Below are 13,606 nucleotides of genomic sequence, written 5' to 3'. Positions count from 1 at the left end.
TGGGGTGGACAAAGTTAAAAATCACACAACGCGAGGCTATAGTCCAACAGGCTTATTTATTACTAGTTTTCAGAGCGCTGCTCCTTTGTCAGTTAGCTAGTGGGACAGGATCAGAATACAAAGAATTTATAGCACAAGATTATAGTGTCATGCAACTGGTACGATATATTGAACAAACCTGGATTGCTGTTAATTCTTTCATCTTTTAATTCCTACTTTGGAGATAGAACCAGTCAGACTCAAGATTGGGACACAGACAGACTGTAACTTCACATCTTTAATGCATTTCCTGAGCTGAGATGTCAGCTTTTATTAAACAAAACCTTAAGTTATCTCGGGAATGTGACTTGAAAGTAGTTTTGGGATTTACATTTTAAAGAATCAAAACATGCAATCCATTCGAAAAGATGAAAGACTTAACAGCAATCTAGGTTTGTCCAATAGATCACATCAGTTGCATGACACTATCATCTTGTGCTATAAATTTTGTGTCTTGTGATCTTGCTCCACTAGTTACCTGACGTAGGAACAGCGATCTGAAAGTTAGTATTTGCAAATAAACCTGTTGGACTATAACCTGGTGTCGTGTGATTTTTAACATAGATTATAGAATCACCTCAACCCTTTAAGTCTTTAATAACATGCCTCACAACAGGTGAAAATTTGTACAAATTATATCAGGATAAGTCTTAATTTTCCCCAGTTTTTGATCTCTGGAAAAAGATGATTACTTCTCTTTACTCCAATAGTCTCCTCCATTGTGCACATTATCTCATCTTGATCTAATAGAAGACTTTACACTTAGCTGACAAAATAAGAATGATCAAAGGATAAATGTTTAACTGGTACTATATGCTTCATTATTTTGGACATAATATGCACCAATTACAAATGCACTGTGCATATATTGATAATTTTCCTGACTATCCATTATGCTACATGTGACATGTGGTTAGTTAACAGCTCTGAGTTGATGAAGTATATCAACCCCTTGATTAAACTGTACAGACAATTTTTCTATAAATCATCAAAAGACATCTCCAATATTTCTTAAAAAATTATTAACCTCGTCACACAATTAAGCCTCAAATAAATCCTCCCAATATTAAAATATAAAGGCAAACAAAACAATTTATACATGTTTGTGGATAGGCAAGGGGTGATCTGCAAATGTTAGGGCTTATAATATTGCTGTATCATACACAGACTTGACTGAAGTGTTGACTGGGAACCACAATCACTTCTGTGAGCCATCTTGATCATTTTCTTCAAGTTGATTCTTATACCAGTAATATTATTTCTTCGAAAATATTGTTCAGGGAAACATTGTTATGGGTTCCTAATACAAGTGAGTAAGGAGGTGGCTGTGGAAGTTACTCCTTAGGTTGCTCGCCAACTGTCCATTTAGCATCTGCAGGTCTAACATTGCCGATATCTTCATACATGGCTGTCTGCATAACTTCCAAACCCTAAATAGAAACAAAATGGATTTTTTAAAAATAGAAATGTAAGTAACTTCCAATATACCCATATAAACACCTCGACTTAGATTTCATTGTTAAATCCAATCTATATCCACAGAGAAAATGTTAAAGGGTTTCTTGTGATGTTAAAGAGCTATAACAATATCAATAAGTTTGGCAAGTCCCATTTGCTGTGCCTCATCGAAACCACTGCGCTGTCCTTAATTCAACACAAAAAGGTTGTGTTGCCTGTTTCTCTTAAATAAGTGAAACATTGTTTAAAGTACCAAATTAAACAGCTCGTAAATCATTTAGAAGACTTGAGAATAATATGAGTAATTACAACTCAGTAGTATCAGTTAGGTTTGGATGATCAGATAGAAATTAAGATTGGTTCTGTTGGATAAGAGGCTTAGTGTGCTTGTACTAAATTGTCATCTACACAACTTTGAAGCAGGTGTTAAAACAGCAAGAAAAAACTTGGTACAAACATATAGAGTACAATATAAACTAAGAACTGTGTCAAACAGAATTCCTACCCTGATGTCACATGTTGTGACAGCCAGGCTTGAATTTCTTTGAGCTACCACTTTTGATGTCAACTCTAGTGATGATTCTTCAGTTGGATGCTCTCACTGGAGAAGTGGAGCTCACAATAAATTGGTCAATTGCTGTTAATTTTCCCTTCATTCATTTGAATGGACAGAAAATAAGCACTACACCTCAGGTTGAAACACCATTATGAACGTCAATCCCTACTAGTAAATCAGCTCTTATACTTACAACGTTCATGTACCTGCCAGTGCTGGCCATAATCTTCTGTGATGTAATTTGCAGTATAGCATTAACAATTATGACATAATATCTGCAAGCTTATTAAAAACTCTTAAACAGTTGAAATGTGTAAAATTCAATAGTACAGTACAAATTGTAACAAGATGTTTGCTGATATTCGTAGTAAGTTGAAGGATATAAGATTTTGTATGTTATACCATTAACATAGTGGATGACTCTATTGAATTGACTTTGTGTTTAATGTGACCTAGCTATTTAAAACCGTAACATTTCATTCTGCTGTATGGGTACTACAGGAAGAGAATTAGACACTAACTGGTATTATGAAAAGGAACTGGTCAGTTGATTGGCAGCTGCTTATAAATCTACACTGCAGACAGGATTGACTGTCAAAATATTCTAAACTCCCAGTCCAGAAGATGCTCATAAACTTCTGGTACAAAACAATCCTGAGTCACTGTTGAGGTACTGAGTTTCCTGTTTAGGGAGGGCAGTCAGGTAGGTGTGCCTAGACATCCAGGTGATAGTTTTCTGCCTTTAGACCGTACAGTGATACCTTTACATCAAGCCCTTTCCGAGATGATGTGCACAGGTGATATACTTCTTTTGCCGGATACACAGCTTCAATTGCAACTGGCAGCTTCTGGTTATGGACAGGGGGGTATCTGACTTCTTACAGGAATTGCCCGTCTTTTACCAGGAGCTGGTCAAGTACTGAACATGATTGCCTCATGCTGGAGCTCTCTTCAGCAGGAGTAGCTGTTGTCATCAGAGAGGCACTGTTTCTGAATCCACACCTTCATCAATACAGGTTTGTACATGCAACAGGTGAGGGGTTGCTCAGGCTGGTAGGGTGACCAGAGACATAGACGTGCTGGATGGCAGAGAAACGAGAGTTTGATGCCAGAATAACTAATATGGATCAAATGACTTGCTTGTGGGCAAAGCCAATCAGAGTCTGAGGAATGTGGTGCAAATGCCCTGATGGTACTCATGGTATAAAGACATATGATTAAGTTCTGCCTGATCCCAGCCTACATTCAAACTTTCACATTGGCCTCAGGTTTCAAAACATTCCTCAGGAACCTCAGCCCCACAGTTTGAACTTTTTGGCAGAAATCCTGTCAAGGGCATTCCATTCTGCACAGAGGGATTTCCTGTACAGCTTGCTGCTGTGTATAGACCCTTGTCGATCTGATCAAGATCTATAAAATTATGAGGACTGTAGATAGGTTGGACAGGAAGAAGCCTCTCCTTTGATTGTGAGAACAATGACCAAGGTAAGGTAAGGGACTGAAGGTTTATTGGAGGTATGAGGAAGACCGTTTTCACCCAGAGGGTGCTGAGAATCCACAATTTATTACCTGTAAGGGTGATGGAGGCAGAAATCTTCCTAACATTTAAGAAATACTTAGATGTACACTTGCAGTGCCATGACATACAAGGCTAAGGACCAAGTGCTGGAAGATGAGATTAGAATAGTTAGGTGGTTGTTTTTGACCAGCGCAGATTTGATGAACGGATGGGGTTTTTTCTGGCTGTAGATTTCTATGACTCTATTTTTCAAGACATTAAGATGTTTCATGTAATATTCCAATCAGCAGAGGCATAGCCATTCATAAACAGAATAAAACATGTTAATCTTTGCAAAGCCAAAACAGCAATAATTTTTGCTTAATAAATATTTGGCATCAGAAACAATTCAGTTTGCAATTTGGTGAAACCTTTAATATCACTTTTAATGCTGTTTAAGAGAGTGGGTTAGTGTAATGTTTCTAGACTTTGTGAATTGCTGATCTTGTATTTATTCTCTTGTGTCATGAAACTAGGGGTTGGACTAAAAATTAAATGCTCTAACATTGCTGTGGCATGTTTAGAACATCTGAGTGTTTAAATAGCCTACTCAAACTCAGATCGGGAATCCAATGAGCCAAATTCCATTGCTGATCAATAAATTTTGAAAAGTGAATTATTGATATTATTAAGCATGGAATATGTACATGTAATTCATCTGGTGAAAAGAATCACAACCTGAAATTGTTAACCCTTTCTTCACAGGTGCTGCGAATCCTATTGAGTATATCCAACAGTTTCTACGTTTGTGTCGGTTTTCCACCATCTGCAGCATTTTGCTTTTGTGTATATTTGCCTCGTTGTGCTTATGCTGCTAAAATAAGATGAGGTGCAGAATGTGAGTGCATTATTTCTTTACTTACTGAATGATTGTGGGTGTTTAATATCTCTCAGTATATATATCTGCATTGTGCAAGTGTGTGTCAGGCATTTTATCCAACATTTGTGGATGTAACCACGTGATGTTGCAATCTGCACAGTTAATGGCAAGTCACCAATTTCTATCGGCTGATTCAGAACAAGCCTGACTACCTCCACATTATAGATGCTTCATGAAACTGGAATATCTGGATCAAGATAGTTTGAAAATACCTCCAAAAATACAAATATTTTTCATATCACTTGCTTCAAGTCTACATTCTTGCTGGTGTAATGTTAATATTAAAATTTTCCACTTTATTAATTTCATACCTCATACATATGGTACGTCTCTATTTCTTCGGTCTTCTTTGTTCGATTATTCTGTGAAAAATAAAAGCGATAAACTTTCAACTCCCCTTTCTTTATCATTGGCTGATTTTTTTTAAACGTTGTCCTTAAGAAATGTTGGCATTCATACTGCAATGATATGCCCATTTGTTGAGCTTATAATATTTTGTTTCACATTGTGATTGAAGTATCAGCTGCAAGTGGAGATGCTGTACATCAACAAACATGTCTACTTATACTTTGTAGTTTCCTGCTAACTCTAATAATGATAGTATGGTAAACATCGCAAGGTTAATGTCCTCCAATGTTAAAAGATAGGTGTGCATGTTGGGCATTTTAGCACCAGACGTGTAGCTAACAACTATAGAAACGTAATAACAGAAGTAAGCCATTTGGTCAATTAGATCATGGCTGATATTCTACTCTATATTCATTATCCTACATTATCTCTGTATCCTTTGGTGTCATTTGTATTCAGAAATCAATTGATTTCAGTCTTGAATATGCTCAATAACTAAGCTTCAACAGCCTTAAGATTCACAATCCTCTCAGTCTTCAATGGCCTGCCCTTTATTTGATATTCCCTTACTCCATGTACTGACTTAAAAACAAATCATCTCCTTCATATCCATATCTTAAAAGGAAGTATATCAGATCTTTTGGCATTTTGGATAAACAAATGGTCCTATCAATGAGGTTAAGCTACACCAGAAATAGCTAGAATGAGAGTTTCTTCTCCCTGCTGGCAAGAGCTCTAATTTTAATTTGGATGATGTTAGTCAAGTTCCAAAAGAGCAATTGACCTGGCTATCTATTCTCCCCTCTGCAGTCAAGGGACAGAGGCTAGCTTTGACACCACAATATTTAATTCAGCTAACATAGCGCACTCAATTGTTTGGCACAATGAAAGAGCACTTATTTACTCAGTGTAGGTCACTGCAGGAATGGAAATAAATCCTTCCTGAATCAGATCATTTCAGAACCTGAAGGTTAGGAAAGTGAGCAGTTGATCACATTTATGGTACCAAACTTGCCTGAATATTCACAGGTTATGGTGACATAATCAGCCAGTTATTATGCCTGATGCTTTCCAGCATTGTTCTGCTAGAAATGTACTTCTATGTACTGGACTGGACAAAGCTATAGCCTAATAACCAATTGACACTCACTGACAATGGTCACATAGAAGAAAACTTGCCATTTAAATAGGAGAACAACTACATGCCAGCAAAGAACTAATACATTCAGGAGAGGGGGATGGAAGAAAATAGGGAAATAAAGGAGGATAAAGAAAATCAAATTTGTTTTCAGTGTTTTCATTAAACGTCTGGCAGGGAACACGTCATGTCTTGGTCTTCCAGTCAAAGGGTTGACCTTGACTTGCAACAACAATGTGGAAGCAAATGACAGCTGGTCAACAGCCTATTTAGTGGACTGCAATGGTTCAAGAAGGTAGCTCACCACCCCATCCTTGAGGCAAACTAGAGATGGGTATAAATTGCTGGCCAGCCAGTGATGACCATATTTCCACGAGTGGATAAAAAAAATTGCATTTCTTTTAAAGACTATTTCACGTTGAGTGAGCGGTAAAGCAAGTTACTGATTCTCTGTCACCCATTCTCATAAGGGAGCTTTAGTCAACCCAGAGATGAATATTTATAAAAACAGGAACTCATCGGTGGAAAGAGAAAGAAGCTAACATTTTGAGTCTGATATGACTCTTCTTCAGAACAGGAGGATAAAGGAAATTCACAAGTGGTAACCTGAATCATATTGGACTCAAAATGTCAACTATTGCTCTCTCTAAAGATGCTGTCAAACCTTTGGAGTTTCCCCAGCACTTTCTGTTTTTATTTCAGATTTCTAACATCTGTAGTATTTTGCTTTTGTTTATTATTACGATATTATCTATTCATGTTGCACTGAGCAGGTCAAATATAATCTTCAATACCTGAAAGTTGAGAATGGCCTAGGAACAAAGCATCAAAGATCTCTTGGTTTTCCTTATTAGATCTTGCTAATTGCCCTTATTTATGTCTCGAGCTGAAAATGTGTTGCTGGAACAGCGCAGCAGGTCAGGCAGCATCCAGGGAACAGGAGAATCGATGTTTCGGGCATAAGCCCTTCTTCAGGAATCCCATTCCTGAAGAAGGGCTTATGCCCGAAACGATTCTCCTGTTCCCTGGATGCTGCCTGACCTGCTGCGCTGTTCCAGCAACACATTTTCAGCTCTGATCTCCAGCATCTGCAGATCTCACTTTCTCCTCCTTATTTATGTCTAAATAAGGATTCAAATTGGTGCAGGCTTGGTGGACCGAAGGCCCTGTTCCTGAACCGTATTGAACTGTATCGTATAGGTAGAGAGAATCTACTTCCTGTGATGGGAGAGTCCAGGACAAGGGAATGATGTTAAAATTAGAGCCAGAGTTTTTAGAGCTGAAATAATTAAATGCTTCTTTATAGGAGGGAAATCCGGAATTTTCTCCCCAAATGCATTGAAATTGGGAACTAATTGAATATTTTTAAATTATGACTTTTGTTCGGGAAGGATATCAATGGTTTCAAACCATAGTTGGTAAATGAAATTAAGATGTGGAACAACCATGAATTGAATAACAGACTCAAGAGACTTACTTCTGTTGTTGTGAAAATTAAGTAAAGGTTTTTTTTATGTGATCCTTCATAAAAGATTATCCTTTCTTAGGTACTGCATAGGGAATCTTTAACACCCATGTATGAAAGGCAAAAATCTCAGTGATTCCAAACAGTCTACAATATTTACTGAAATGCATTAAATAGCTGTGAGGTTGAATTGCTGCTTACTTACTTTCAGAAACAACATTCCTGGCAAAGTCAGACACAGGATCAGCAGAACACCTTGAATTAAAATCAACATATCCTTCATTGTGTACATGGTATTTGGCTCTTCTTTCGGGAGGGTTCCTGAATGGAAAGACACAAAGTATAACTTTGCAAGAGACAACAGTATTTCAGTATAACTGTATCAAATTGTGATCAGGATCCATGTTAATCACTTGACTTGTAGCCTGATTCATAAGTGATTGATGACAGCAAGAGTGCCATAATGCCTTGTGCTCCAGGTATTACTTATATATAGCTTCACTAGATTACGTCTTCACTTGGACTGCATTATGTTGTATATTTGTTGGTTCTTTTCTCTTGAATTATTGACTACCATGTAATTATTAATTCATGGTCAATCTGGGTGGGTTGCAACACTTATAGTGATATATCCAGAATTGCTTGGTAGTACAGAGCTTAAACATGACTAAAAGTAAACAAGAAGTTGACGCTTTTTTTGCCTTGCACTTATCAAAATGGGCTTGAACATAGGGACATCATTTTATACTGCATGAAAATGGCTGTTGATTACTTAGTTACACATGGAGATGCCTATCAATCTTAATTCTCAGCCCAAGCAAGTAGATTCTGACTGGTTGGGTATTGCCATGGAACCTTCTCTTGACATATCATCATGGAGACCATCAAAAGATAAATTCACATTCAAGCTAAACTGATATCTTGTGCATAGCAGAGTACATTATGACATTATAACATTGCACATTGAAAGAGATTGAAATTAGATATCAAATGTTTTAAGGTATAGCTCTCATGGATTTTTCTCTATCTTCTGCTATAACCTCCATGGATAATCTGTACTGATGAAGGAGGAATGCCACAAATGGCTATTTACATCATATTCCTAGAACTTGCTTTACAAATGCCCATGATGGTGAGATTGGTGCAGGTGTAGATGGTGTGCCACTCTTCAAAGCTGGGGAAATGTTTGGAGGGCTTTTGCCCGAAACATCGATTTTCCTGCTCCTCGGATGCTGCCAGAACTGTTGTACTTTTCCAGCACCACTCTAATCTAGAGTCTGGTTTCCAGCATCTGCAGTCCTTGTTTTTACCTATTTGTTTGGGAAAGCCAGCAACCCATTCACCTACAATGACTGATGCATCAAGGAGCCTCGTGATTTTGCTGCTGAATTAAAGTGTTGAAAAAGAAGCAAACTTAAAAATATCTCACAAAGGTTTGTAATTGACTCTTTAGCTACCTGTACACACCAAGATGCTGCTGCCTCTTTGACTTCTCCAACCTCGAAGGCAATTACAAATCCAATCATGGCTGCCATCTGCTTTTGATTCTGCACCAGGAGCTTGTTTTGGATTAGATTGAAAAACCACTAGGTGGTTGTATTTAGAATTGAGGCAAAGTCCTGACTAGCATTTATAGTCACTATATCAGAAACAGATTAAACCGGCATTTCAGCCATTTGTTGGGCCTTGCTGTGCACAAATTGCCCTATATTTAACACAAAAACCTTCAGCTGTAAAGTACTTTGAGATATATCAGTGATGGGAAAGGTGCTGTATCAATGCAAATTATTTCTTTCTTCACCATGACAGGCAATGGACTTACTACATTATAATGGAGTTTGCAATATAAAATATATTATTTTACAGCATGATGCATTTAAACACTCCATAATTCATGCTTATATTTTCTCAGTATAGCCTGTGTACAGAAAATCCTGCCCTGTAACAGGAGCTTTAGTGCCAGCTGTGCTGACAGTTCTGTTTACACCATTAGTTCACTTGCCAAATGTTCTGTTCAGTTCCATATTCATTATTATTAGTGTTTCACTTTATAACTGTTTCTGTAGTACAGATGTGATTGCTGCCTTGTTACATTCACCAGTTCTGTCAACTTTATGCCTGCCAAGCCTTCAGTTAGTACTACAGAAGTCTAGACCAAGATTATGCTAGATTTTTGTGCCACTACAATTGCCCTCCTCGCAAACTCTTTGCTTCTAAGTTTCTTGTTAATGGATGAAGCATTCAAATCCTGGTGAGCATTTTGCTAATGCTCCAGGGATTACTACCAGGCTTCATGTGGCAGTGGGGAAAATCGGTGTGGCCAGAGATTGGTGAGGCATCCCATAATGATTTACATATGCAAAGGAGAAACATTTAAGGGAGAAGAAATTACACCGAATATACAATACAGAAACACAGCCCAACTGGTCTATGCTGCATTAAAGCATCCTTCTCCACCTAGCCCTGTCATCACCTCCTTCTCATTCTGTCTCCCTCAAATACCTGTATAGATTCCCCTTAAATGTACCTACATAATTTCTGTCAATCACTTCATGCGGCAGAAAGTTTCATGTTGTTAACACTCCCAGGGTAAAGAAATGTCTGTTGAATTCAATTTTGGTTTATTTTTGATTAACTTGGATATAAGAAAGTTTTTTTTATTCACTTGGGCTGTGGGCATTGCTGGCTGGGCTAGCATTTATTGCCCATCCCTGGTTGCGCATGAGAAAGTGATGGTGCACTGCCTTCTTGAGTAGCTGCAGTCCACCTGCTGTGGGTTGACCAGCATGCCATTAGGGAGGGAATTCCAGGATTTTGACTCAACGACTGGGAAGAAATGACAATATATTTCCAAGTCAGGATGGTGAGTGGCTTGGAGGGAAACTTGAAGGTGGTGGTGTTCCAATGTATCTGCTGCTTTTGTCCTTCTCGATGGAAGTGGTCGTGGGTTTGGAAGATGCTATCTGAGATCTTCAGCGAATTTCTGCAGTGCATCTTGTAGATAGTACACACTGCTGCTACTGAGCGTTGGTGGTGGAGGGAGTGGAGGTTTGTGAATGTAGTGCCAATCAAATGGGCTGCTTTGTCCTGGGTGGTGTCAAACTTGTTGAATGTTGTTGTAACTGCACCCATCCAGGCAAATGGGGAGTATTGTTGAGAGTGTGGTGCTGGAAAAGCACAGCAGGTCAGGCAGCATCCTGGGCATAAGCCCTTCATCAAGGATGGGGAGCATCAGATTAGATACTCTTCCGTATGGAAACAGGCCCTTTGGCCCAACAAGTCCACACTAAAGAGCAACCCACCCACACCCTTCCTCTACCCTATCTTTATACAATACTATGGGAAATTTAGCATGGCCAATTCACCTGACCTGCACATCTATGGATTGTGAGAGGAAATTGGAGCATCTCGTGGAAACCCACGCAGACACGGGGAGAATGTGCAAACTCCACACAGACAGTCGCTCTCAGCTGGAATTGAACCCATGTCCCTGGTGCTGTGAGGCAGCAGTGCTAACCACTGAGCCACCGTGCTGCCCACTATCATATTCCTGACTTGTGCCTTGTAGATTGTGGATAGACTTTGAGGAGTCAAGAGGTGAGTTACTCTCTGCAGTATTGCCAATGTGTTTATATAGTGAGTCCAGTTGGGTTTCTGTTTAATTGTAACTCCCCAAATGTTGATAGTAGAGAATTCAGTGATGGTAACATCATTGAATGTCAAAGGGCAGTTGTTTCTTATCAGTAGTGTTCATAGCTTTGCATTTGTGTGGCGCAAATGTTACTTGCCACTTGCCAGCCCAAGCCTAAATATTGCCCAGATCTTGTTACATTTGACTACTTCAGAATCTGAGGAATTGCACATGGTGCTGAACATTGTGCAATCATCAGTAGAGATCCCCACTTCCCCCATTTCCTGGAGGAAAATTCATTGATGAAGCAGCTGAAGATGGTTGGGCCTAGGACACTACCCTGAGGAACTCTTGCAGAAATGTCCTGGAGCTGAGATGACTGACGTCCAATAACCATTACTATCTTCCTGAGTAGGAGAAAGTGAGGGCTGCAGATGCTGGAGATCAGAGCTGAAAATGTGTTGCTGGAAAAGCGTAACAGGTCAGGCAGCATCCAAGGAACAGGAGAATCGACGTTTCGGGCATAAGCCCTTCTTCAGGAATGAAGAAAGTGTGACCAGCAAGCTAAGATAAAAGGTAGGGAGGAGGGACTTGGGGGAGGGGCTTTGGAAATGCGATAGGTGGAGGGAGGTCAAGGTGAGGGTGATAGGCCGGAGTGGGGTGGGGGCGGAGAGGTCAGGAAGATGATTGCAGGTTAGGAAGGCGGTGCTGAGTTCGCCATGGGGTGGTTGGGTTGGTTGGTCCGGGTGTCCCAGAGGTGTTCTCTGAAACGTTCCGCAAGTAGGCGGCCTGTCTCCCCAATATAGAGGAGGCCACATCGGGTGCAACGGATGCAACAGATGATGTGTGTGGAGGTGCAGGTGAATTTGTGGCGGATATGGAAGTGTCCCTTGGGGCCTTGGAGGGAAGTAAGGGGGGAGGTGTGCCAACCAGCAGCCAGTTTGCCTCTGATACCTGTTGATTCCAGTTTTGCTCAGGCTCCTTGATGCAAATCTTGATGTCAAGCGTTGTCAATCTCACCTTACCTCATAGCATTCATTTGCAATATCAACGAATGTATATCATACATTCATGTTTCCATAGAATCCCTACAGTGTGGAAACAGGCCATTTGGCCAACAAATCCACACTGATCCTCTGAAGAGTGACCCATCCAGACCTATTCCCTTACATTTACCCCTGAATCATGCACCTAAGCTACACATCCCTGAATGCTATGGACAATTTAGCATGGCCAATTCACCTAACGTGTACATTTTTGGATTGTGGAAGGAAACCAGAGCATCCAGAGAAAACCCATGCAGACACGGGGAGAATGTGCAAACTCCACACAGACAGACACAGTCACCCAAGGCTGGAATCAAACCTGGGTCCCTGGCATTGTGAGCCAGCAGTGTTAATCACTGAGCCACTGTGCTGCCCCTAAATCATTCCACCTCCAAGGGTCATCGATCAGTTTCCCCCTATTCAGAAATAATAGCCTGAACTTGAGCAGTTTTTTCTTAAAAGTATAACCTGTCAATTCTAGTATTACCCTTTTAAATCCTTGATATTATTTGTATACCAGGGAGAATGGGACAAGAATTTTAAACAGACATTGGCTAAAACGTGGTGCAGATGGGACTTAAAAATTGCAATCTTTGAGGCTATCCCAGAATTTTGATGCCTCTGGGACATTGTTGTATTTTCAAAGGGCTGTTATTAGGGATGAAGCAAGAAACACAGTTGGCACCAATGAATGAGTTCATCAGGCTGTTAAGGAGCTTATTATGAGCCCTGTCAGTTCACCATTGAAATTTTATCAACCTAGGCTGAAGAAACTTCACTGCATCCAGGACAAAGCAGCATGCTTAAGTGGCATCATATTCGCAAACATTCACTCCCTTCACCACTGGCCCTCAGTAGCAGCAGTGTGTACAATTGACAAGATGCACTGCAGAAATTCACCAAAGTTCTTAAGGCAACTCTTTCCAAACCCATGATTACTACTATTTAGAGGGACAATGGCGCATACATATGGCAACTGCACCACCTGCAAGTTTCCCTTCAAGCCATTCACCATCCTGATTTGAAAATATATCAGGAGAAAGTGAGAACTGCAGATGCTGGAGATCAGAGCTGAAAATGTGATGCTGGAAAAACGCAGCAGGTCAGGCAGCATCCAGGGAACAGGAGAATCGACGTTTCGGGCATGAGCCTGAAGAAGGGCTCATGCCCCAAACATTGATTTTCCTGCTCCTTGGATGCTGCCTGACCTGCTGCCCTTTTCCAGCAACACGTTTTCAGCTTTGAAAATATATCACCATTCCTTCACTGTGGCTGGGTTAAAATCCTGGAATTCTCTCGCTATCGGCATTGTGGGTCGACCTACAGCACATGAACTTCAGCAGTTTAAGAAGGCAACTCTGCACAACTCTCTCAAGGGCAACCAAAGATGGGCAGTAAATGCTGGCTCAGCTCTTGACACCCAGAACGTATAAATGTATAAAATAAAATCTGGTGTGCTGTAGTGCACAGTTGTCAATCTTACTGTG

General features: G+C 40.0%; 1 protein-coding gene across 2 annotated transcripts in view; it reads right to left on the bottom strand.

The window, feature by feature from the left end:
- Nucleotides 1-133: 133 nt before the first annotated feature.
- Nucleotides 134-13,606, bottom strand: part of cd79a (CD79a molecule, immunoglobulin-associated alpha) — a 30,696-nt gene continuing 17,223 nt past the window's right edge. For both annotated transcript variants that reach the window (XM_043675248.1, XM_043675249.1), the window contains exons 3-5: nt 7,648-7,763; nt 4,803-4,853; nt 134-1,469 (exon numbers count right to left, since the gene is read on the bottom strand). In XM_043675248.1, the coding sequence (XP_043531183.1) occupies nt 1,374-1,469; nt 4,803-4,853; nt 7,648-7,763 (263 nt within the window). In that variant the 3' untranslated portion in view covers nt 134-1,373. The remainder of the gene's footprint in view (nt 1,470-4,802; nt 4,854-7,647; nt 7,764-13,606) is intronic.

This window comes from Chiloscyllium plagiosum, chromosome 33 (genome assembly GCF_004010195.1).
Source record: "Chiloscyllium plagiosum isolate BGI_BamShark_2017 chromosome 33, ASM401019v2, whole genome shotgun sequence".
In the NCBI taxonomy this organism is placed as follows: Eukaryota; Metazoa; Chordata; class Chondrichthyes; order Orectolobiformes; family Hemiscylliidae; genus Chiloscyllium; species Chiloscyllium plagiosum.
The sequence above is the reverse complement of the archived record's forward strand: the minus strand, read 5'-3'. Positions and strand labels throughout refer to the sequence as shown.